Below are 27,913 nucleotides of genomic sequence, written 5' to 3' on the forward strand. Positions count from 1 at the left end.
AGAAAAGTAAGAAATCAAAGAAAACTGCAAAATAGAAAAAGAACAAGGGGCGTTGTGACAATGGAAAAAGGTGGAAAATAGAAGGTCAAAGACCAAAGAAGGGGAGTAAAAAATGAGAAAAAAGAAAGAAAATAGCAAAAGAAAGGCAATACATGGTGCACAGTCCTCTTAATCTGTCACATATCCTATTAAATATTTCTTGAAGTCTACAACCTCCACAATTTATTCGTGATTTATTCACTGTCTTAATATTTAGGTCCTAATGTCTAGCACCAAAATTCACCTTTGATATCCAAATAATACATCTTATATCAAACCCATATTTGTTTAGTTTCTACTATACTCCTTTAATCCATTATAGCATTGCTTAAACGCATAAACCTTTTACTTCAATATTATTTAGCCTAATTGATCAGATTCCGTTGGATGATACAATGAATAATATTGACAAAAGAGGTTTCTGAATTTGAGTACATCTGATGAATGGGAGAATCTTTGTAGCGTTAAGCCTTTGTGGCAAGATTTGGTATGAGGAGTAACCCTGTGGGTAGTTTGCGAAGTAGCGCTACTCGTAGCTACGCAAAGTGCACTTTGCACTACGTGAGCTACGCGTAGCACTACACGAGCTGCGTAGTGCCCTGTTCGCGATGATTGCCCAGTGCCGGATGCTTGTCCACACTGTGCAACCATTGAAAACGGCATGTTGCACAGTGCGAGCTGTCTTTTACTGCCGCTCGAGTAGATTTTTACTCGAGCGGCAGCTTTCTCAACGCGGACTGGTAGTTTCTCATCGCGAGCTGTCGCGGGCATACGCAACCACTCGCAGTGAGAAACTTGACCTGCCTGCTTCAAGAATCTCGCCAAGAGGTTTATTTTCTATGCTTGCGATCGGCAACTTGATGTTGTTGATCGTGAACAAGGAAAAAGTCTCTCCGGGATGTCATTTTGCTTGCTCGCGGTCTCCAACTTGATGTTAAGGACTGCGAGCAAGCAAATAATTACTGCTGGTCTATGCTACGCATGTTTGCACTGTGCTATGTGCAGTTCACGTAATGCGAAGTAGCGCAAACTTCGCAAACTACGCAAATGTAGTGTAGTGCTTTGCCCAGGGTTAATGAAGAGTCATGATCTACGATAACATAAGCAGGAATAAGCATACATCATTCTTTGCTAAATGCTTTGTCAAAAGTTGTTTCTCTGGGAAAAGTAAAAAGGCATGAGCTTTGTTGTGAATTTCTAGAAATAACAACTGAATGGATAATTGTGGATGATATTAAGAGCCGAATTGGGGGAAGATGTTACTTAATATAATTATAACTGAGTTATGGGAGAATGAATTTAAAGAGTTAGGATTAGGAGCAGAAAGATTCAGGTTGATTCCGGATCGGTAGTATAATATGGATAAGATTGAACAAGAAAAAAAGTTTTATAAATTGAAAGAATCTATGTAACGTCAATCTCTAGAGCTGAATTAGGAGCAGTAAGCCTCAGGTTGGTTTCAAGATTGTTAATGGAAAATGGATAAGATTGAATAGGAAGAGAAGTTTTCTAAATTGGGAGATTTTTAATAATGTTATTTCTGGAACACGTTTTTGATGACTGGTTCGAATTACAAATTAGAAAAATGCAGGATCTATTCACAACAACTACCTTGCGTTCATCTCTTCCTTTACTTTACCAATGTCTGGCAGACTTTTTGGGACATTATTTATTGTGATGAAGTACACAATATGGACTTGAAATTGTTTATCAGCTACGGGTTATGGATATTTTACTTTATTTTATTGATTTTCTATTTCCTACATTAGATATGACAATAGTTAGAAACCTGCTTATCTTTTCTTTGATTACACCTATGAATAACTTCCGGGTGATACAGCATGATAAATATTTGTTGGCCTTTTTGAAAAGAGTAAGGGATGGGATTCAAAATGTGTACACGAGAGAACTTGTGACTTTTCTTAGCATCAAATCCTCTTCTTGCTTTTTTTATGGCTGTGATTTAATTGCTTGTCGGACTAATCTTGGTCCGCCTCAGTTTTTTCCAGAGCTTGGGCTTACCTGTTGTTTTTCTATCGTTATATAAAGATGTTAGTGTTGTGTACCTGAACTTGATTTGTAATAAACCTTAACTATAGCTACTGATTCTTGGTCCTTATTGTGTAACCCAATGGGTTGCACTGTTAATGCAATGTGATTGATGTCATTGTTAACTCCCACCACCTCTCAGTCGGACATAAAGGTCCATCAGAGGACCAATGATAAGCAAGTGGGCCCAGAAAATGCTTTATCATTACCATCCACAAAATATATCTTTTAGGGAATTTACAAACCTGAAAGACTGCACTTTCCAAAAGGTATAGAAGGTCCTAACTTGAACTAAAATATATAGAGGGCAAGCAGAGCAGAAAGTGTGAGAACATTCACCACTCCAAATAGTTTATATGAGGTAATTGTTGGAAGTTGCGACATGTATACTGCAAAATGTAGAGTAAGAAATACATATAAAATTATGCCTTTTCACCAACCATGTAAATATAGACTGCCCCCTTCAAATGTGTGAATATCACAACCTTTCATAAGTATGCACACATGGTCAGCACTGCAATGATACAAATAACCAAACAGCAGTAAATTGTGTGCATTTGTAGGTTTATTCATCTAATTCACTTTTGTATGATTATGCTCCAAAGAACTTACTACTGCTACCTCGTGTATTGTGCCATTCTGGAGGAGTTGAGTATTTTGGATCTGCCAATAATGATAAAACGATGAGGGTCAACACTGTGTGCACTAGTGAGTTATTTCCAGAAATTATAACTGTAATCCTACCCACTACATTCAACTGCGATATTAAATCATAATGTGATCCAATCGTCTAAAATCCCTGGTTCAAAACAACTATTATTGCAAAGTTCGCGCGATCGCCTTATGCATATGGTCGTCCGGGATTTATCGAGCCAGGCCGTCGAGAGTGAGTGACGAGAGGCTCCTTCTATATGGTTTATTTTGGATCTGCTGCTGGTATATCTTCAATCCCAGAGAACCCTTCTAAATGCAAACTCAGAGCTTGGCAGTTCTTCCTTTGACATTGGGAAAAAGGTCTCAAAATAATTCTGGAATCCGAAACTAAAAAATTGATTTTAGTTACAGAACTATCGGCTGTTGGTTTCAGTCTTTTAACACACATTTTGGGTCACATATGTATCAAGATTCTTGTGTTGAGCTTCGTGTGCTCACTTTAATAGCAGACAATCATTGAAATGAATGTGAACATCTGTGACCATGAAATTAATGTTTTTGTTTTTTTACTTACGTATTACAATAATGCTGTCATGTTCCAAATCGCTATGGTTTTTTAAACTGAGGCTTAAACTTGTTAAATATTTTGTTAAGTAGGCTGCTTAGGGGAGAACGGTGTTGCCCGACTGACTGCTCATTGTAACAGTGCAACGTGGGAAAGTTGTCGATTCGCTGCATCAGTCAGTGCAAATTTCAATACAAAATAAAAAAAACACACCTGTGAAGGGATGTATAGTTGGAATCCAGCGTTTTGTGCTAAGGGTTTCATATGTCAAGGTACAATGGGTAATGTTTTATTCTGCCAGCCCAAAATAGAAAACAGATTAGTGGCCTATTACAAAACAAAAACAGACTTCACAAGGACTCTACTCATTGAAAGTTTGCAAGATAAAGCCACGTGGAAATCAACAGGACTTCGCATTAGAAGTGTGGAATTATATCCGTCTGCTTTAGCAAATCAGAGTTGTGCTTGTGCACTAATGTGACAGAAATATGCCAGTCATGTCATTGCACTAGCCAAGCAACCGCTGATCAGATATTGCAGCCCAGAGACGTAGCTAGAGCTTGTGGCGCCCGGGGCTATCCCTCAGATTGCCGCCCCTGGGAGGAGGTGTGCTGGGGAGAAAGGATGGCGAGCACTTGAAAGAGGTCCAAGACACTTAGTATTGCCGCTAATAGTTACCTCGATCCAGTAGTTCTACAGGCTAAACGCAGGTTCTTGCTCTTTTTGGTGTTAATTCTTAGTGGAGCTATGTGACCTGCTTTCTAGATGTCCATAGCTGTCATTTTAATTATAGTCAGCTGCAGCAGGCGTTTGCAGCAGTGTTAGATCTTCAGAGAGTTTCTCGTTTCTCAAAAGGGTCTAATTTCTAATATTTATGTTTCCTCATCTTCATTGCTTGATTTTTGCTTGCAAGAAAGTGTCACTTATAGTGGTTGAAATGTCATTCATAACCACACTGAAATTATGAACATGTCACACATAACAATCTGAAACCTTGCCAGCTATGGATGGCACGTGTCATGATGTATTTTGCTGACTGCCTAACTTGGTAGCAACTCTCAAATTGTGCAGAAATAGTCATCAAAAACCATTTTAAGGATGAATATAAATTCTATTCAATACACAGATAGTGGGAGGGGTTAGTTGAGCACCTGTCTTAATGCCAATGGTTAGAGTATATGTACTAAATAAGGAAAATTAGCAAATTTAATATTAGAAATGGCTTGTCTCAATGCAAAAATGCAAAGATCTCTAGATAAAAGTCAAAATATATGAAGTAAAAAAGCAATCTGAGACCTTGTCCTTTCATACACCTTGACTTCTATGACCAAAAGAAATTGACAGAGCCACCAGTCTACTAACCCCTAGCCCTGGACAAAAATACACTCAAAAGTCCAAAAGGTAATGTGAATTTATTTTGCAAGAACTACTAATCAGGATGTTGTACAAATAGTTATTTGATTTCCTCCACAGGGCTTCAGCCTGTCTGTCACATTAGCAGATGTTCGTTTAACAGTATAGGTTAGTTTCTATTTGTGAATTGCCAGGACTGGGATTGAAACAACCATGCAGCCACTGGAAGACACCAACTAGGGCACAAGTCTAGGGTACATGCAGATACACAGCGTCCACCCACTATTTTCACAGGGTGAACACCGTCCACCCTACAAAGAAGTTGGGTCCCCCAGATATATGATGAACTTGTCCCCGTGTCATTTTCAGGCACTGGGACACATTCAGTTTGTTATTTTCACATCCAGCTGGGCCAAAGACAATGGCCAAGTTAAGGGGCCATTAGGCCTCCATTTGATCTAGTATCCTAGCTGGACGTGGCCTGGAACCCCACACTGAAATGCAAATGCGACGGAGGGGAAACAAAAGCACACAGCTTGTTATCTCTTCACAGGACCTTAAGAGAGGCATGCTTTTTACTTTGTTCAGTCCCTTTATGTAACTGCATGCACTGTAAGAATGTGCAATGTGTTGGTCTGTCCCAGCATTTACACACCAAGTTTAAATAGCACTATTGTATTTCTTTTATAGCGCTACTCATCCCAATGCAGGGTGTCAGAGCGCTTTACATAACATACACATTGACAATAATTCATACAAGTGTGTAAATCAATGTACAAGATGCGTTGCATGAGTCAGTTAGGGTTAAAAGGTGTAGCAGTTGTATTCTGCATACCTCACTGTGCTATATTAGAAGGCTTACAATTTATGAACTGCAAGTAACAAAAGGATCTGAGTTCAAAGCAGTAATCCACTTACCAAGCTACATAAAAAAAGAATCTGTTATCTGCATATTATATCACGTCCTATGGCGGGGCACACAGTCGGCCTGCTCCAAGGTTACACTGCATAGAACAGGATGGGCAGACAGACTGTGCATACTATAGTCTGCGCATCAAGCCTCCTCTTCATATAATAAGGCAATGAGAATTGGCAGGTGTGAGCAGAATAACTATGCAAGACACGATTAAAGTGCACACTACTCAGTCATAGAGGCAAGTGACAACACTGCTCTCTGGTGATTGCAGCGCAAGCTCTTTTGTACAATCACACGCTGTAGCCAGCCAGTGAGGTGACCTATGATTTAGCCACAAACAGAGCTGGAGGAAGTATTACCTGCATGCTGTAAGGCACCTGTGAGTACGTGCTCTCCGTGTCTAATGATATGCTCTGTTACTCACAAGAAGAAAACTTAAAAGTGCTGGTTCTCCATACAGGTGAGTACCCGCCCATGTCAAGCACTGCGCCATGTCCAAGGACAAGGCCAGAAACTGCAACACACTCCCTCTACACACAGAAGCACTTCTATTTGGTGCTGTGTCCTTTCACTAACCTCATCACGAAAAGTGACGTGCATCTAGTTATTTTCTGAAGTGCCACTGTCAAAACCAGTGAAAAATCAATGGGGAAAACAGAAAACATACTTGTTTTTGCCTCAATCTCCCAAAGATCAGCACGCACCACCACAAGAGTCGAGAGTCAATGTCTCTCTCACACGATCTGCCTGGGCCGGCACTCGAGGCCCAACTGACTCACTTAGAGCGACAAGTGAATCAAGTCACTCACTCCTGGCCCAAAACTGGGAATCAGTTCTGTTCTGTTAATCCCTGAAGGCATGCACACACGACCACGTGCGTAGTGAACGCTCAATTTCAGCATGGTTCACTGCCGCAGTCAGGCTCCGTAGTATAATGTTTGCAGGGACGTCATTGGTAGTGCTTTTGCGTGCTACCAGATTGATGGCCCTGGGACCCAAAGAAGCTTGCTACAGATATTGCATACTCAGGTGGTGCGTGAAGTGTGGTTGCATATTAATGAGGCTGTCACAATTTGTGACCCCATTGGTGGCCTGATGGAGTCAGCAGACCTCCATGTCTGGACTGCTTTTTTTTAAAGTGCAGCCAGTTTTCCACAACAACTTACTGTAGGGGGCGCTCTACCGTAAGGAACAGTATAATTTACTATTCCGACACATTTCCTACTGTTGCACACGCTGGAGTTGGAATAGTAAATTATACTATTCCTAATTCCAGTGCGCCCCCTACAGCAAGTTGAACTAATGACTTGCGATGTAAATGTATTGCGTTCTAACAACGCAGCCGTTGTAGCGACTGCGTTGTAATAGACCGCGAAGTAATACCATGCGTTGTAACATGCTATATTCTCATAAGTCGCTTACTTGTAATTTGCGACCCCATTAGGAATGGCTAGCCCTCCCAGGGATGGTGGCCTGATGGGCTCAGCAGATCTCCATGTCTGGGACTGTTTTTAGTAAAGCAGGTTTTTTTTTTTAATGTAGCCCGTTTTTCTTACAGGAAAACGGGATGCATTTAAAAAAAGAAAATGAAACGTTTTTGTTTCATTTTTTTAAGGGCAGGTAGTGGTCCCTGGGACCACTGCCTGCCCCTAAAAAATATTTTCCCCTGAATTTACAAAGGGGAAGGGGTCCTCTGGGGACCCCTTCCCATTTTGAGTGCATTACCACCCTCTACAAGAGGGGGTAAATTACGAGTGTTTTGCGACTGCAATTGTGGTTGGAAAACATTCACACATGGGGTAGAGAATCGCTATCAGGAAGGGACGCCCTTGAAACGTCCCTTCCTAATAGCAAGCGACTCACTAAATAGGAATTGCACATGGCCCTATTCGTTTTTGCATACGCATGCGATTTAGAGTCGTACATCTGGCCCAAAGTGTACTTGTCACCCACCAAGGCGTATTTTTGAGTCTGGCTGTACGTAACACAGAGCAGAATGTGCAGAGAAATGTCCACTTTCTTAAAAGTGGTATTTCCAAAACAGTAATGTTAAATCAAACTTCAGCAGAAAGAGGATGTATCATTACCATTCCAAAGATATAAAAAATGAACGGGCTACTCCTCTCTGATTAGGACTTGCAACTTAAAAGTGTATTAAGGAATTTCTAATGTTAACCTATGAGAGGGGTAGGCCTCACAGTAGTGAAAAACGAATTTAGTTGTTTGTCACTACTAAGATATGCAAAACATAAAAGTACAGGTCCTAAGTAAGTTAGATATTTTGTAGCATGAGTTTGCAGAGGCGTCCTAGCGCAAGCATTCCTGCCAGAGAGAAAAGAACAGAAAAACCAACCTTCAGAAGAGGAATGAAATAAAGCCAGTCTACAACAGTTCTCTAAAGGAGATTCAGATCTTAGCAGAACGGTCAAGTAGTTCCACAGCTTGCAGGCCAGGAAAGAGAAGCTTCGCCCTCCCCATCTTGCTTTCCTGATTTTGAGAACAGCTATTACTTTTGCAGTGCCAGATATTAAATTCCGGTTAGGCACATACCAAGAGAAAGATTTCTGAGAAAATGCAGGACCACCACTGTACAAAGCTTTGTAGATAATTCGAAGGGCCTTAATTTTGACCCTTTTGGTCACTGGCAACCAGTGAAGGTCATGAATGATCTTGGGAATTGGATCAATCTTAAACTCTTCAAAAGCAGACGTGCAACCTTTTCTGTATGTCCGAATAGAGGGCATTGCAATGGTCAATTCACGAAAGGACTAATGCAACGATAACTGACTTCGGCATATTTACAGGAATAAATGGAAAGACCTTCCTCAGGATCATAAGGTGGAAGCAGAAAGATGTCATCTTATTTATTTAATAAATAATAAATAATAAATCAATATTTATTGATTATACCCAGTTCCTTGAGAATATTGGGTTACCCTATTAGTTTTGGGGATCTTATTTTTTAGTCTGAGAAACAAAGCTGTTCATCCAACCACACTTCAATATTTTGTAATTTCTGCACTAGACAGACAAGGGTGCCTAAAGAGAGAGGCCACCAAGACTTATCCCAAAGGGAGCTGTTAGAACCAAAGAGTGGGACTTAAATCTTGGGATTGAGTTTTAGACAATTTTCTTGCATCCAGATGAGAATGTTGGACAGGCAATCCTTAAACTTAGAGGCTACAGCATCAACATCAGAGGGGATGGACACCGCAATGCGTGTGCCATCTGCATATGACGAACTGCAAAGCTGTAAGATCTAATAGGTTTAGCCAATGGAGTGGCATAGTTGTTGAACGGTGTAGGTGATAGTGAGGAGCCCTGAGGCACCCCACATAGCAAAGTAAAAGGAGGAGAGGTAAACTCACGAAAGGTCGCGCTATGCTGCCAGAATTAATTTTAAATAAATTAATTGATATCAATTAACAACTGATTAATAATTAATCAAAAATAAATTACTTACCACCCTTTACCCCTATAAACCTCACAACCCACACCTAAAATTAATTACACAATTCCCATAATTAATTTTCAATAAATTAATTAATATCAACTAACAACTAATTATTAATTATAAAAAATACATTGCTTTCCATTCTTTACCCCTATAGACCCCAAAGTGTGCACCTACATTTTTTACGCAATTACCAGAATTATTTACCAATTATATATTAATTAAAAACCAATTATTAATTAATCAATTATAGATTATTTACACAGTTAACACTATAAAATCTCACTTAAATAAATATTAATAAATAAAAAATAATCATTCATTTAATATAATTAACTTACTTCCCCCCTATTCCCCTATAAACCCACAACCTGCTATGGAACTAAAAAATGCAAAATTCAATAAAAATAAGATTAATAACTACTAAAACTGTGACACATATTACAAAAAATAAACAATTCTTATACAAAAATAATACATCCCATACATTTAAAAAATATACTAAAATACATGACACTAATTAAGCAATCTATATTTTAAACAACTACCTTTTTGCAAAGGATATTAAACACTTCTATATTTTTTGTATCTATATTTCTTAGATTAAATCGATATTCTTGACTATGATATTCTTGCTGTCGATATTTCTCACTCACTATAGATAGCACTCAATATTTTTGTAAGTCGACATTTAAAACTCAATATTTTGTCTGCACACCCAATTACAAGATAAACCCCATAGAATAACTGTGCAGACTTGGATTTACTGATTATAAACGGAACTGAATTCCGTTTTGTGGGACTCAACACTCACATTTACCGCCTATTCACAACCGGTGGTAAATGTGAGACAGGAGCAAGTTGCTGTGTGGGGGTGGAATGGGGGGGCATTGAGAGGGTAGGGAGCAAGGGGAAAAAGTTGCCCTGGTCGTGGGGAACGTATAGCTTTCATCCTTGATCAGTAGGGAAGAGGGACAGAGGCTTTGTGTCTGTTTCAGTCATATCCTCAGGTCATTTTATCAGCTGTTTTTTCCTGGCCAATAAAATCCAGTTCATGGTTCTTACTCTTGGGAAAACTGGCTGTGGGAACACCGACCAACTTGTGATCAGGTGGAACAGAATTCCACACAGTAATTTCTCTCTGCCTGACATGTATTGAGGACCTTGTGTAAAAGTCTGAGCGTCTCCGCGTCCCTATACAATGGCTTGCCTTGTCCATCTTTTGCTGGTCACTCCTCTGGAGTGTAGCCTCTTTACTTCTGTTCTTCCACTGCTCACTTATAGGAACTACTTTTTTCTTTTAGCTTTATCACTCAGTGAAAATCATTTAGTGCTTCTCTCCCCACACACTATTAAGCATATTCACAACGAAGTGGAGGAGAGTGGTGTTAGCCGCCTTGGTTTAACAACACGCTAAGCCATGTCAGAAACGCATGGCTGTACCATATTAACAACAATATGGTGCAGCCTTGTGTTTTCCCCTGCGCTGGTGCTAAACTTAGCAGCCTAGCTCCAATGCAGGCACCCTTGCACCATAGTGCAAGGGTGTCTGCATTGAGGGGAAGATTGCTTATGTGCAGGAAAGGACACCATCCTGCACATAAAGAATTGTTAAATGGTGTTTTGTCACTTCTATGTGTGCTGCTCAATGCAGCCTACATAGAAGTTACAAAATGTCATTTTTTTCAGAGTTTGTTTATGTGCAGGAAGAGTCACCTTCCTGCACATAAACAATCAATGGGCTTTTGCTTTCCTATGTGTGTCCACAATGCAGCACACATTGAAACAGCAAAAACGAGGAGAATTAAAGAATTTCTCCTTGTTTCACAAGTTTAAGTTCAAGTTTTCCCTGCCTCCTATTCACGCTGCCCTTGTAAATAGGGGGCAGTGTCAAAATCAAAGGGTGTTGTGGTGGAATGCCCACGCAACACCCATTGCCCTCCCCTTTCACTCTAAGCACAGTGTAAAAGGGTGCCTTTTTTTCGAGGTAGAGTTAAGCCAAATTAAGTGGCTTAACACTGCCTTGCAAATAAGACAAAGACCCTATCGCCATCACAACATCACTTAAAATGAAGTTGTGGTAGCGATAGGGGCTTGTAAATATGCTCCTCTGTGTTGCTCTCACGTCGTCAGTATGCTTCTCTCTCCCCGTGCTCTATCTTATTCTCTCTTGCACTTTGCTTTCCCCTTGCAGTCCATTGCTGCCATCTCCCTCTTGTAATTCTCACCCCACCCCTGGGTTATTTTCTCCCTTGTGTGCTTCTCCCCTGACCTCGTGTTGGCCTTTCCCTTCTTTCTCCACTCTCTGTTGCTTACCCTAGTCTACTTCTCTAGCCGCTGTTGTGTTACCGCCCACCTCTGCAAATTGCTGCGAACCCTCCAAAAAAGCCATTTTGAGCACTTAGATTTTCTCTCTTTTAGTGACAAATCTAATTTACTAGCTTACACAGGTCAAATAAAAAATGATGGAAAATTGTGCCTGCGTCGTGATGACGCATGAAAGCCAACAGAAATTTGACGTGACCAACAGCAGCTGTGTCATCACAGTATTGTTTTTTTCTGAAAAAAAATAAACCGCACCGTCAAAAGGCATTACTTTTTATCGATGCTGTTCAGCATCACCAAAAAGCATTGACAAAGCTGGATGGTTTTAAAAGGAAAGACTTTGTGGCTCCAGCTGCTATTTTGTGACGAAGCAAACATAATCTATCTTGGATAACAATATGTCAAATGTCAAATGTCAAAAGCTTTTATAAAGCGCAACAATTCACCAAAAAGGTCCCAGGGCGCTTGGCAGGGAACGGCAATTAACCATTGCAGGGGGCAAAAAGTGGGTGAGAGGGAGATTACTTGGGAAAGAGCCAAGTTTTCAGGCTCCTACGAAAATCTAGATGGTTAGAGAGAGACAGCAAATGAGAAGGCAGTTTGTTCCATAGCTGCGGAGCCAGATAGGAGAAAGCCCTACACCCGTTTCTGGAGGTGCGCGCCTTAGGTTGAACAAGATGCCTGTTTTGCTCCAAAAGTAATTTAGTAAGGTGAACCGGCCTGTGCATGTAAGCAGTGTGGTTATTTTCTATTTGCCCCAAGGTAACGTCTATTAACAACATGCTGTAATTTGCCCCTGAACAATCTCAAATAGTTTTCTCTCAAAGAAAGTTCAACCTACCGGCACCATGGAGTACGTCATCATCATCAGCATGTCCTCGTTCTCGGCTCGGATGTGATTGGGCTCCTCGGAGTAGTCATGGTGATGGCGCAGGTGATGATGGCTACGCTTGTTGCGGGAGACTTGACTTTCTGGGAGGTCCTGGGACTTCTGCCGTTGTAACTCTGAGATGAGCTGCTTGAGGGGGTAGGGAGTATCGGGGCTCTCTCGGCTGCCCTCCAGTTCCTGCATACGATCCATTACACTGTGCCACTGCGTCAGGAGGAAAATCGTGCACGCGGTGTTCAACACAGCACACAAGAGTAGTGCCACAGCAGCTAGGCCCCACCAGTTGCATTTTACCTTCCCGCCACCGTCGCCTGCGTGCAAAGCACGAGCTTTCCAGGCGTCCATGATGCTACCTGACGTAGCCGCGCTAAGTGCAGTGCGTGTAGGGAAACAGCCAATAAAATGCGCAGAAAACGGAGGGAAAGTTGTACCGGGATGGCAGGTGATGGCTGTTCGAGAAAGCACGCTTCACGGTATAGATGAGACAAACAGCACAGAGGAAATTCTAAAGCCTGCCGAGAGAAGACATCCTGAAAACTACCAGCAGATGAAAACCAGGAAATGGAGGTTCAGCACAGGTGAAAAACGAAGGTAGGTAGGTACAGGAGAAATTGGCAGAGAGTACGAAACCAAAACCAACCGCTAAAGTTGATCAAGATATTGTCATGAACATTGTTCGCAGTTATACCAGAGCTTGAAGGAGGGAGTGTGTGTGACGTCTTTTTTTATATGCCCTGGCACGCCGTGGGCAGTTTCATTCTTACAGTAATTTCTCGCATTCAAGTCGGAAACTAATGATGTGTAAGGAATCGCAGAGGCGTGTGGCTGAGCCGGGCACCCGGGGGGAGGGTAGCAGACAGGGAACATGATTCCCAGAGAGGACACGTCGCATATTCATGCCCGAGTCTGCCTTTTTGACCCAAAACTGTATTCAATGTTAGAAACGCCTTCAGGATCAGTCTGCAAGTCAAGAAGTATTTTTTTTTTTTTTTGCTCTTGGAAAAGAAGGGAATAATGCCCCATGTCAGTCCTATTCAAATGTCAGAGCAGACCGCATTTATAACTAGAGATCTGAACCACGGTTCCATGTACTTGTGAGAGGCCCTTCAAAATATCCCTTCTGTTCAGTGCTAGCTGGACACTGCAGCGCTTTCAACCAAAGCACAAAGCATTGACACATGCTCATTACCCGAAATAGTACCTTTATTGTCTGTCTCGGTGACATTGTTTGCTTTTAAATTAATTAATTGACACCCCAGTGTGTGATAGCTGCCCAAGATGTTGGCAGTCATATCTGTTAATTTACAAAAAGGTCTTTTATTTTTCTTTCGTACATTATTATGTTGACGGTGGAAGTCCAACACGCATAGTAAACCACTCTGAAATACACAATCAAAACCTAAACAATTAACTGGACTCAAAGAAAATTCTTCAAGGTGTATTGCAAGGGGAAGGAACGTGCTATTTTGGAAAGACACTTGATCTACTATAGATTTGTAATATGTGGAAAGATAGACTGATTTTCAAATAATTAAACCTTTCAGTGTTCTCAGCAAGAACCTCGTGTCTGTTTGGGGCATATAGGTAACATTGACCATGATTGCAATTTTATGGGTGGCTGAGTTCACGAGTCCTCAGAATTGGCTTCATTGGCTTGTAGAATAAACATGCCCCAAAACAAAAATCTAAAAAGAAATCTGTCTACATTGATCTTTTGGCACTTTCCCCTTTATCTCAGCGTCACCATGACGCCCACAAGAAGTGGCGGCTGGTGACATTTGAAATTGGTAAAGCTTAAAATTGGCGGTGGAGAAAACCTACAGGAACAAACATCACACAGTACCCTACAACGAATAGGAACCAACCCCACGTGGAAATATACTACAAATATCAACTGTACTGCGCATAAACCTGCAATGTATATATATTAGAAACAAACACACCACCAATAAAATCCTACAACTAAGTACCTGAGTAGTGTGATGGAGAGATAACACCTGAGGAGTATAGAAAAGAGGGGATGTCTGTTGCCAGTGGAAGAGCCGTAACCATCGTGAAAATGATGTTGTTTCTGTAATGATGAAACTTAGACCCAATTCCTTTGCTCAGTTTGTGGTAAAGTGTCACACATAAGTCATGAAAATAGTCACTATTAATTCATGAAGGGCCACACTTAAGCTTACTGCAAACATGTTAATATCATACACAACACATCAGGGTTGGATTGGGAATGAAAATCGGCCCTGGCACACACAAAAAAAATCGGCCCACATTTGCATAAACACTCATATCACTGCGTTGGTGTAATCTTATAAAAAAAAATTTAGGAGGGGGAGGGTACAAAAATGCGTGCGTTGGTTTACACTGGTGAAACAAGTGAGGCCACTTCTACTCAGGCCCCCAGCCCCAGCTCAGTATGTGCAGACATTAATGGGCCGGCCCGAGAGACAAAGGGAGTGATACCTGTTGCTAAACGGAGGTAATGAGCTCCCATCGGCCTCTAGAAAGGCCACTCAGACTCCCACTGGGCCGCTGACTGTATCAGAAGAACAGAGACAGCGCCCAAATAGCCCCCCAGACTGCTAAAAAAAATAGCCCACAGCAGCCCTCGGACAGCGGCCCCTGGGGCATTGCCCGAATGCCCGCGTTACCAATCCGACGCTGCAACACATACACTGCTGGGGTCTAAAGCGCCGTTCTGCAAACACTCTCTAAAAGGCAGCCTTGGTGCGCTCTGTCTAACTCACCCACCTCTCCTGAGCAGGCTGTGACTATCAGGCTTTCAGCAGACCGTGAACCACAAACACGAGGCTTAGGCGGAGTGCAGTACTGTGCTGTAAAACAGTGACGAGCCTAGTGCCTCCCCGAGCCCCCCACCAAAATACAACAGAAATATTTGATTCTTTCACACAACGTGCTGCATTGGATTTACGTTGTGGCATAAAACTAATGCTGCACGCTATTTGAAAGTGAACTCAGCATGTTCATAAAGTGATCACATATTAGAAAATGTTCATTTCGTGAAACCATCATGCAGTGTTAGAGGCTTAGCTTATGAGTAGCTTCAAATAAAATTAAAACAGGTATTACAGCAAATTTTGCCTGCAGCGGGCACCAATGCATTGTATATTCCATACCTTGCAAATACATATACAGGGCAAATTTACGCGGTGAAAACTGCCCAGATTTGAAAATGTGGGATACTTTTTCAGCTGACTCACGCTAATGAGGTCCACTTTCATTCTAATGCCCAGATGTATTTGCTGTGCTAGTCCGATCCTGGCTGTGCAATGTATTCCGAGTGAATTTATCAATACATAATACATGACCAACTGAGGGTGGTGTAGTGAAATGCAGTGACATTATTCTAACTCGTTTTCTAGCGTTGAATACTTCTTTGCACCTCTGCACAGCGCACATACGGAATGAATTCAATGGCTCTGTACCTATAACTTTACAGGTACTGAACTCTGACCTGGCCTGCCCATCAAGTTTTTTTGTGCTGACTTGTCCGTCGGGGTGGAAAATGATAGACACGCTTTTCCGCATTCTTTTACTATAATAACCCGATAAGCCACATTCTGAGGTCAGCATGGAAAAAGCACACCTCTTGATTCCTGTTTCAGGTGGTAATGGTATACAGCATTTCAGACGCCCGAAACGATCTGTTCTGCTACGGTGACAATGCTGAACATTTACTTAAGTATTTACATGCGATAATACAATAAAATATTATATCAAACTTACCTTGGCTTCCCGCGCTGACTCCCGAGACTGCAGACTCCCGCCGTCCTGGATTTTTTTGAATTCGTCTGACGTCTGGGCTCTCGTCAACAGGTTGCAGGCAGCCTCCCTCCCCTCCATCGCAGCCAGCGCTGTGATTGGTTCGGCCGGCTGCCCCAACCACGTCATTTCTCTCAGTCTGTATGTTGCAGAACGGAGAGTGGGAGGTGGCAGGGGGGAGCGGCTTGCCCACTGTTGCTAATACTGTCTGTTTGGACAGCCTCTCAGGCTGCCCAAACAGTCAGTATTAACAACAGTGGGCAAGCCACTCCCCCTAGCCACTCCCCCCTGCCTTCGAGTAACTCTAAACCAGGAAGTTATCAAGTTCTGCTTTCTCGCTGTGCGAGAAGGCAGAAACAAATGGTAGTTATAAATAACTACCATTTGTTTCTGCCTTCTTGCACGGCGAGAAAACAGGGGGAGCGGCGCCCAAACGCCCCCATGAAGGAATCTCCACTGCCCACAAGTCCACTTCTGCAATCAGGACCCAAAACAGCTGTGGCCAGTGGAGGAAGTCCCGGTGGAGCAGAAAGGTGGGGCGGTGGAGGGGCAGGGTGGGTGTTGCTAAAAACCGGAATATGGATAATTGGAGGTAAGTAAAAAATTTGCGATGCAAGGCTCACTACGAAATTCGTTTTATTTATTAAATTGTCTCCAAAGAGTGCAGTAGACTCTTGCTAGTTAAAGTTGGAGATGAGGTGCATGTGAGATTACCTGGGATCATTGCCAAAGGGCATTCAAAATTCTGTGGGCCCAAAAGAGTTGTGTGTGTTAAGAAATGTGTAGTTCAGTTGGATGATGGCAAATGGTGGAATAAAGAGAAGTTGGCCATACAAAAGAGAGTAGATGGCTGTGGTAATGATCTTATGACAAGAGATTCTTCTTCCTCTGAACAGGGGCCTATTAGGTCCTGTAGGGTTAAGACGTGACCGCAATGGTTAGGTGATTAAGTGCCATAATGGTATCAGAACCTTACTGGATAGTTTTTCTTTTTCTGGTTTCTTTTAGCAAATCCTTGTATTCTATTTACCTTATTAATTTTATGTTTATACTGTATTTAGCTTGCCATGTTTTACTTACCAATCTTGTGTTTCTGTTGTTCTTGCATTTTGTGCCATGCTTTTTTTGTAAAAGAAAAAGGGGGAAGATGTGTTGGGTCTTAAGATGCGGGGAGAACTAGAATTATCATTGGAACATTGAATGATCATTCTAGTTCTGCACTGAGCCAAGGTTCTTAAGGGTGGCAGTTCCTGGCTTCCCTGCTGCCCTGCTGGTTGTGTACAACTGCTTTTCAAATTAGTCTTCCTTCTTGCCTCATCGTTGTCACTGTCTCTTTTGTTACCACCGAAAACTTATCACAACCATTCACAAAGTCAATAGGTTTCACCCTTGCGAAACCTATTGGTTTTGTTAATGTTTTTTAGAAATGTTGCACATCAGGGTGAGCTTAAGGTAAGGAAAAAGTGCTATGACGCAGCCAGCATTGGACTTCGTTATAGCACCTTTTTTCCTTTCCGACATATTGCCCAGCAACCAGCGCTGCTGTGCAACATGTGTAAAACAGCGCAGGAGCAAGCAAAACAAGGATAGATGACGGGGTAGGTGGTGGACCATGGATAGTAGGAGGAGTGTAGGGACCCAGAAACGTAAAGCGGAATTCGAGCGCAGGGTGTGAGGGAGGTGTTAAACAAACAACAGACAACAAGAGGAGGGCAGGGGTGGGGGCAGGAAACAGGGAGGAGAGCAATATGTGTGTGCCATGGGGGAGTGGGAGAAGGGCAGGGGTGAGGAGACTGTACACTGCCATGCATGATCAAGAGTAAAAATAAAAAAAGCACCTGCAGGAGCCTATGGGCAGTGGAAGGACACTGGCTGTAGAAAGAAATTTGTGCTAGGTACATGCTCCACGGCATAGGCAGAAGCCCTGGGAATAATGTAGGGCGAATTGAGCAGTTGGCTGGAAGCATGAGGTGGGACCAGCCTATGATAAGTACTGGTAAGTAATGGACGGGCTCTAAATCTTTTTTCAACCTTTTTTTCAATAAACAATAGCTTTCACTGACAGCGCATGTACACTGTAGGTGAAACCTAAAACGTAGGTAGGAGAATAGCATATCCAGAATAACAATAGAGGAAGTGTAGAGGTAATGATAGAATCACCCTCCTAACTGATTTATATAAACAACAGGATTCTATCAATGTGATATAGTGACTAAATAAAAATAAAAAATAAAAAAATTGTTATGGTTATCTGTTTTTTAGGTGTGGAACTGGGCTCTCTCTTAGGATGACAAGACGAGGGCACTATGTGCTTTTAAAATACCCCTCACACACTAAGAATCCCTTAGTGTCATGCTTCATAATGGGGTCTTCCCGTCCCTCTACGGGGCGGGGCGTGCTGCGACCTACGAGCTACGTGGGAGCACTGATTTTGTTGTGACAAAAGGCTATGTGTAGTGCAGTGTGGGTGATATCAGTGAAGTGTAGGGACCTAAATATGTGTATGTGAAAATAAAACTTAGTTATTCCCTGTCTATTAGAAAAAAATTATTTATCAACTTCTCTGGCTGGGAACGTTAAAAAGGGGGGGGGTTTGTGGTAGAGCTGTTAGCTTGCTACCCGGTCAACATGTTTCATAAGCAGTCCCCTACTGCTTATTTATCAGGACCTCTGATGGTCCCTACAGAAAAATACTCAGTTTTTTTTATTCTAAAGTAGTAAGCCTAAAGTCCTACAACTAGGTAACAAAAATGTGCTACCTGGTTGAGCTTCTGGGCATGAGTGGGCCCAAAGTGAAGCGTAGAAAAACAGACCTATTGTGGTCTTGGTGAGCCTAGTGTAACGTGCCTCATGAGCTGGCAAACAAAGGGTGTTTCATGCGGTAAAATTACCGCTTCTTAGTGCAATGCCTTAATCCTACCCTTCTGCTGCTCTGAGGGATTGCAAAAACAATGTGCAACAATGTCACTTTATCATAAGAAGGTTTGTCACAGCCTTATTTCACCCTCCATGCCAGTCATAGCCAAGATAAAAAAAACTTTGCAATGTATATTATATATGTATATAAATATTTGTATAAACCACATGAGGGGATCCCAGATATCTGTGATTATGTTATGTTTTCATTATTGCCCTCTAGAAGCTTTCTGACGGTGTGAGCACTCAACAAAAACAGTAAAATAAATACATGACAAATGGAGATGTGAAAGAACATTTAATAGTTATTTTATATATTCTAAATCATATTTCCCACATATTAAGGGGTTGTGGATCTAATATACCTCTCAAAATAACAATTTAAATATAAACATGGCAGCCCTTGTAGCAGGAGGGGGCGGGGGGGCAGTCAGCCAGGAGGATGTGGCGGGGAGCGTGGGGGAGCGACCGCTATGGAACTAGTCCAGCTGGTCACAGAGGAGTGTAGGGAGGATCGGGCTACTTTGCCAGTGGGTGGGAGGGGCAGCTGGGAGGCGGGGAGCGGGGAGGAGACACGGTCCACGAGTGACCAAGCAACAAGCAACAAAATGGACGGACTTAAAAACGAAACTGGGACCACAATGATTGAAGTAAGTAAACAGGCAAGGCAGCGCTATTTTCAGTACAAGTAAATTAAAAACAAACGATACCAGGCGCTATGCTCGCCTGACCCTATCTTCACTTCCAGCAAGCATATCTCCTTCACTCACACCACACCCCTCCACTGGACGGACCACAGTTGCATCCACTTCATTTACAATTAGACCGCGATCCACAACCACCCTCAACCAACTCTGCGAAGAAATTGGAACAAAATCACCATCGAACAGATCTCCTCATCGCTTCTTCAAAAACCCCCTGCCTATTCAACGAACCCTAACCAAGCCGCCATCAACCTCTCACAATGGTTAACCCAAACCGCCGACAAACTAGCACCCTTGAAAAAACATCAAATCAAGCAAGGAAGCAAGAACGCCCCCTGGTTCAACGATGACCTTAAGAAATCCAAGAAGCTCTGTCGTTCCCTTGAGAAAACTTGGAAAAAAGACCCAAACACCATCACCCAAACCGCCTTCAAAAACGCCACCCGCAAACACCACCAACTAATCCGGACAGCCAAGAAATCAGCACTCAAAGACCGTCTAGACAACAAGGCACACAACAGCAAGGAACTTTTCAACATCATCAAAGAATTCACCAACCCCACCGCCAGCTCAAACAACATCACCCCCTCTCAAGTCCTCTGCGACTCCCTCGCCTCATTCTTCCATGACAAAATCGCTGACATTCACAACAGCTTTGACAACTAACCCGTAAACGAGTCCACCCCTCTCACCTCCGAACCTGGACCCCATCCGAATAACCTTTCTGACTGGAACCCAATCACCACAGAAGACACCATTCGCCTGATGAACTCCATCCACTCAGGATCCCCTACAGACCCATGCCCCCATCACATCTTCAACAAAGCAGACTCCATTATCGCACCCCATCTCCGAGACGTCATCAATTGCTCCCTCAACTCCGCCACATTCCCAGAAAGCTGGAAACATGCCGAACTCAGCGCCCTTCTGAAGAAACCCACAGCTGACCCCACCGAACTCAAAAACTACCGCCCCATCTCGCTCCTCCCATTCCCTGCCAAAGTCATTGAGAAAGCCATCAACAATCAGCTCGCCACCTTCCTCGAAACCAACAAATCACTCGACTCCTCACAATCTGGCTTCCGAGCCAAACACAGCACCGAGACCGCCCTCATCGCAGCAACAGACGACATTCGAACACTACTGCACAACGGAGACACAGTCGCCCTCATCCTCCTTGACCTCTCTGCAGCCTTCGACACAGTCTGCCATAGCACCCTGATACAACGCTTCAGAAACATCGGAATTCAAGGAAAAGCATTGGACTGGATCATCTCGTTCCTCGCTGGAAGAACTCAGAGAGTCCGCCTCCCCCCTTTTAAGTCAGAGGCCACCGACGTCATCTGCGGCGTCCCGCAAGGATCATCACTCAGCCCCACCCTCTTCAACGTCTACATGAGCCCCCTCGCAACCATCGCACGTCAACACAACCTCAACATCATCTCCTACGCTGATGACACTCAGCTAATCCTCTCACTCACCAAAGACCCAATCACCGCCAAAACCAACCTACACGAAGGGATGAAAGAAGTAGCCGAGTGGATGAAGCACAGCCGTATGAAACTGAACTCGGACAAAATGGAAGTCCTCATCTTAGGTGCATCCCCTTCCGCCTGGGACGACTCTTGGTGGCCAACAGCCTTAGGAAAAGCCCCCATACCGACGGACCACGCACGGAACCTGGGCATCATCCTGGACTCCTCACTCTCGATGACCAAACAAGTCAACGCCTTCTCATCATCATGCTTCAACATCCTACGCATGCTCAAAAAAACATTTCGCTGGATCCCCACCGAAACAAGAAAAACGGTCACCCACGCACTGGTTACAAGCCGTCTGGACTACGGAAACACCCTCTACGCCGGTACCACCGCAAAACTACAGAAAAAACTCCAACGCATCCAAAATGCTTCAGCCAGACTCATACTAGACATCCCCCGCACAGACCACATTTCCGTTCACCTGAAAGACCTTCACTGATCCCCATCAACAAGAGGATAACGTTCCGTCTCCTCACCCACGCACACAAAGCCCTTTACGAACTTGGACCTGATTGTCTCAACACGCGCCTCTCCTTTTACACCCCCACCCGCCAGCTGTGTTCGTCCAACCAAGCCCTCGCCGCTGTTTCGCGCATCCACAAAGCCACCATGGGAGGGAGATCCTTCTCCTACTTGGGGGCCAAAACCTGGAATTCCCTTCCCATCCACCTCCGCCTTACTCAAAACCACCTTGCCTTCAGAAAACAGCTTAAAACCTGGATATTCGATAAGCAATCCTCCCTCCCCTTCCTCAAGCGCCTTGAGACCCTCCGGGTATGTAGTGCGCTATATAAATTCTGACTTGACTTGACTTGACTTGAATTATTGGTGGAGCATAAGCCCAATAGGCATAGTTGCCCTATTGGGGTCATCAGGGGTCACAGCTGCAACCCTTACCTTGCCCCTTGCGACCTCGGCACTGACTTTGCGACCCCAGGTCTCAGAGGTGTCAGTTTGGGTGCCACTATCCGTGTTTTCTGCCAATTTGTATTACAATAGTGAATACTTTTACATTATTCTCCATTAAAGTAATACAAGTGGAGTACAATTAGAAGGAATAGGACTTTAATGGCAGGTGAGGTGAAGAAATAAATCTTCTAAATGTGTGTTCGGTGCCTACTTGTGGGTGACAGTTTGTTTTAATGAGCGACAGAGTGTGTGTAAGTGTATGTATATGTGTAAATGTGTATATGAATAAAAGTGAGTGACAGTGACAGTTAGTGAGTGACAATGTGTGAGATTGAGTGCCAGTAAGTGAGTATGAGTGAGTCAGAGTAACTGAGACTTAGGGGCCCTTATGATGGCGGGTGGAGGCACCAACACGGTGCTGGCAGAAAATGCCATTTTCGGCACGTGAGCAGCAGTCCTCATGGCTACCATATTACAATGGGTAAACATAGCCCATTCCCCTCCGCTGCGGTGTGATGTGAACCAACATAAAAATGCACCTGCTACCACAGCAGTGGGAGTCAATAAGAACCCACCGCCGTGCGGAATGACATCCCAACCGCTATACAAATCATGATGCCCCAAACAGCCCGTCACACAGCAGCGGAGAAACCACCCAACCAGAGACGGCGGAAGCACGACTGCGGAGCTCCAAACCATACTCCCAGTCCACATCACCCAGTCCGGACCACAATGGATCCAGCTCTACACATCTTCCTGATACACTACCAGCAAGTCATGCACTGTCGCGGCTGCCGCCGCAGGTACGGAAACACACAACTCCGCACACAACACACAATTCATGGGCGGACAAACGGTTCCTGTCCACACCAGGCACCCTGGTGGAGACAGGAACACATCCACAAGTGTACCCACACATGTCCTAACTGTCACTAACCCCTCACATCCAGGTCACCCATTAACCGCGATATCATTGCAATGTCCCGGCCACGTCATTGCAGCGGTGAAGACGTTGGAAAACATGCCCACAATGTAGAAGGCAGGGCCAGCGCCAGGCATGGACAGTCCACAAAGATCATAGGTCTACCCCTCCACCCTCCACACACCAGCCCCCCCACACCCATTAAGGAACATGCTATGTGCCCCTCCTGTGCACCCCAAAGCACAATAACAAGCCAGGTGAACCTACACCCTGCACCACACACCAAACAACCAGGGAGGAACACACAGCACATAAGCTCAGGGCAAGGGCAACCCTCACACCACACCCACACTACACTCGTGTCAAGCAAACTGAGTCCAATCACAAAATTAACACAAACAATTTATGGGAAGGACAAGGAGCAAGCCACTAAGCACATGTACATCACATGCAAGAGAAGGAACAAATAACAACACCCTTAGCCCATCAAATCACACATGGCTGGCACAGTGAGTGAAATGAAACCACGGTCACCTCAGTGCAACAACTCAGAGAGACAGCAAGACCACCCATGTGCATAGGAACAGGGATGAAAGAGGTCTCTGAAGTCAAACAGTGTTCAGCCACATATCTGTATCCAACTACTTGAAAGGTGTATGTCAGCAGCACAACACAGAGGGCCTATTGTCATACTCCATGACTCTCAAACAAGTTGGATCCTTCACACGTATCCCCTCACCAACCTCACACCTGGAGCACTCAATACCAGTGTCAAACACACAGGATGGTGCCAATAATGTCCAGTCAATACACTGACAAACAATCACATTCCCTGGGGGGCATCCACAAACATCACACACACACTCAGGGATGCCTGAACCAATGCTGGCACAAAAACAACAGCCAAACACAAAAATCACTAACAACATACACAGAAGTACAAGCCCAGACATGTGCAGTAAAACTGTGGAAAGGCAAATGGAGCCCGGACAGAACAGGAGTACACAACATCATCACTCAGGAACAATGCACACAACAACACATCCCAACACAGACAAGAAGTGCATCATCTCAAAACAATCATGGACACAAACTGGGAGCAATGGGCCAATAAGAAAACATAGACAGACATACCACACCACCCATCAAGTCAACATGGTGTCATAGTGTACCACATGTTTGCACATGCACAATCCTGACAAGTGACAGGTTAAATATAAGAGGAGAAAACACCAAGGATGCACTCAAAACAAACCCAGGAACAAGAATAGACCCTAAGTGCATGTGACAGACACACAAGTATTGCACACTACACTTGCAACACACATCTGAATGAATCACAACGCACAAAAATATCACACACACTGACATGCAAAAAGAACATCACACACAGAGCATCTGTCAGCTGCAAGGGACAAACTTACTACGGCCGAGATCTGGCTAGACCCTCACCTGCTTAGCTCCTGTATATCCTGCTGAGTGATAGAGTACCGTACAAATCATCATAACATAACATCCAGATGCTGAACTTCCATTTATCTCTAAACTGCTTGAAATTCTGGCTCACAAGCAGCTACAATGCCACCTTGTTAAAGAAGAAATACTGGAAATAGCTCAATCAGTGTTTTTTATGGTTCATGGAACAGAATCAGCAATACAGGCAGTTAAATCGTGCTTTAAGAATGGTCAAAATGTTCGAGATAGATGCCAACATGATTATTGCCCCTACGCCACCCATCTTATGCCTACTTGATGCAAAGTAATGCAGGGCACTAGCATTGCATTAATTAATTTTATTAAACATATTTGTTTCTTTGTGAAAATAATTGAAAATCTGTCCCTAGATTACAATGCACCTGCTAAGTCCTTTATGAAAGACACGCCTTTACAAAATAGAAAAGGAAAAATAGGCTTGGATACCTCATGCTGACATGATCCCTAGTTAAACATTATAATTTCAGTATTTCCCATAGTTTTCTATGCCTTTTTAATGCAAAAAAAGTTTAGATAAAATTAGTTTTCCATGCCAAAATCATATGTCACATCCCAGAAAAAAATAACGAATTTCCCCACTGAGAAACTCCAACATTTTAGGCTGACCCTACGTCGTCTGCCTAGATTATAAAGTTGCCTATTCGGTTATCCTATTAATGTGTAAAAATCCATATAAGTGAAGTGCCCTTATTCTTATAATATTCCTCGTGTATTACAATTCTTTACACCTGTTAAAACCAGCCAACAAGAAACTTAATTGAATGCCCAAATGTCACCAAGCTTTATTAGAGAAATTCCTATTGGGTGCTGGGCCGACAATTTCAACTTGCTACCCACCTGGAAAATTAATTGCATCATGGCTCTCTTACCCTTCAAACTCTGAGGCTCTAAGCTCTTATGTTTTTTTTTTAAGTGCGCCAGTATTTTCAAAATGGCAGATTCCACCAATCAGTAACTAGGTTTATCAGAAATATAGTATATCACAAAGATTTTACATTAAACAAAAATTTCAGCTGCCACTAGTTCCATAATAACTATGTGCTATATGTATCAAAATCCTCTTTTGCGATTCTCAAATAGCGATTTTTTGCGAATCACTATTTGAGAATCGCAAAATGCTATATATGTAGGATTTGCAATAAATTTTGCGAATTCTACATATTCCTTAATTGTGAATCTCAAATTGCGATTCGCAATTAAGGAATACCTCCCCAGCAATTTTAAGGGTGTCAAAAGGACACCCTGTTGCACCCCTGAAATAAGCATGGGTGCACATGTGGCGCACATACATGCCCTAAGGGCATGTATGTGCATCACATTGCACTTTGAAAAATGCAAAAAAGTGAATTTTCAAAGAAATCGCTAATTACCACCAACTTGAAGTTGTTGGTAATTTACGATTGCTTAAGGCCAAATTGCACTTTTTTGGTGCTTCTTACATTGCAGTTAAGGAATCGCAAAATTTGCGATTCCCTAAACGCAATCGCAAAATAAGGAATCGCAAATTTTGTGATTCCCTATTTTGCACGCAGATTTGCCTTCGTACATACCATGTAGCAAAATTACAATCGCAAACGCCGAAATTCGCAGAATTTCGGCGTTTGCGATCGCAATTTTGCTTGATACATATGGCCCTATGTAATCTAATTTTGCGAACTAACCCATTTGGTGTGGGTTGCAATCGCATATACCTCATTTACTATTCATGTTGTAAAGTGCAAGTTGTGACTTACTCCGCATGGTGGTGTGCTGGGGTCTACGGCAACCATGTCTGGGAGTCTTTAAACATATTTCTTTTTTTTAAAAGCACATTTTCTTTAAAGGAAACAGTACTGTTTTTAATTTGTTTTTAAAAAGTTAAATAAAAGTTAAATGGCTACTCGAAGAATACAACTTTTCCAATCAAAAGTAAGAAAAAGAAGAAATGCTTCAGAAGTGAGAAAAGCACAGGAAGGAAACAATACAATCAAGAGCATGAAACTGAGACAAGCAAGGAAGTCCTCTAGTCATGAGCAAAGGGCTGACACGAAGCCCACTATATGTGCAACAGATGGCTGAAGCTGTTTGTAGTGAGAATGCAAATGTGGATATTCAGATTTATCACCCATTAGTTGCCTTGTCAATGAAAAAGTCTTGCACAGTATATTTCATGAATATCTACACGTTACTCAAAGTGGTACATGTACTAGGACTATCATACATGTTTAAAATAATTAAAAACATTAGTTTGGTGTTGTGAGGTAACCATATGTGTATCATGTGAAGAGTATTTTAAATAAGAAGCTGGAAAACGTTCTAGTACAAAAACGTGGGCATATTATCAAGGGGGGTTATCTCCGCTTTTTAGGCTTTAAAAGCCAAGAAAGCGGAGATAAGGTTATCTCCCTATTACCTAGCTGTCGCTAACACCAGTTAGCGACAGCTAGTAGGAGATAGCGACCATCTTGGGCCCCACTTTGCATGTCAGTGATATTTATCACTAATGACATGCAAAGTGGGCGTGCCAAGATGTTAGCGACTGGAAACAGTCGCTAACATCGCTATCTCCTATTACCAACTTTTGGAGGTATTCGCGCTAAGCGCGAATATCTCCAAAAGCTAACACCTGCCCTGAACAGTTCTTATCCATGTTATCCAATGGGAGGTGGATAACATGGCTAAGAGCATTAGCTCGGTAATGCATGAATACCGCTGACTTTTCAGCCATATTCATGCATTCCGGCCGATTTTTATCGCATTTGCGATAAACCTTGGTAAGGTTTATCTGCGATAAAAATCGCCGCAGCTCAGCGGTAAATTTTTGTCTCTAACCAAGCAATAGCGATAATTATCGCTATTGCTTGGTAATATGCCCCGTGAATCGTTAGTACACGCACAATCTTTTGTCGTCTGCAGTCTCCATAAGTGAAAGGTTGCTAGACAGTCTGCACTTTTTGGGAATCGTGTTGGCACCAAGGGGTTGGGAGTCGGAAGGGCTAGCCCTAGGAGACCACTGCCTCCCTCTCCCCCTGAGATTTCCTAAAAATGGAAAAACTTTTTTTTTTTTTTAAAGAAGAAAAAAAGCAGCTTCGGTTCATTTAAGCAACATGGGCTGCTTTTAAAAAACGTGTTCCTTTTTCTAATGCAATCAGAGGGATGGAGGTCTACTGTCCCTTGCAGGCCACCATCCCTGTACCTTCAGCCAATCACAGAAGGTCAAAATCTTTCACCTGCTTAATGAATATTAATTAGGCAGGTCCTTCTGTGACTCCCTGCAATTCGATATATTGTGAACCAACCTATTAGTAAATAGGTTAGTTTGCAAAATACTATTCCATTTGCAAAACGTCAGTGCTCAGATTGCAGCCCCGTCTTCAGTTGGAATGATAGTGCATCAGCCCATTTTTCGCCAATAAATCGT

The 27,913-nt window shown here is 42.9% G+C and overlaps 1 protein-coding gene across 2 annotated transcripts in view; it reads right to left on the reverse strand.

Moving 5' to 3' along the window:
- Positions 1-12,927, reverse strand: part of GLDN (gliomedin) — a 565,427-nt gene extending 552,500 nt beyond the window's left edge. For both annotated transcript variants that reach the window (XM_086958291.1, XM_086958290.1), the window contains exon 1: positions 12,197-12,927. In XM_086958291.1, coding sequence (XP_086814417.1) covers positions 12,197-12,589 — 393 coding nt within the window. In that variant the 5' untranslated portion in view covers positions 12,590-12,927. The remainder of the gene's footprint in view (positions 1-12,196) is intronic.
- Between the last annotated feature and the right edge of the window lie 14,986 nt (positions 12,928-27,913).

This window comes from Lissotriton vulgaris, chromosome 2_1 (genome assembly GCF_964263255.1).
Source record: "Lissotriton vulgaris chromosome 2_1, aLisVul1.2, whole genome shotgun sequence".
In the NCBI taxonomy this organism is placed as follows: Eukaryota; Metazoa; Chordata; class Amphibia; order Caudata; family Salamandridae; genus Lissotriton; species Lissotriton vulgaris.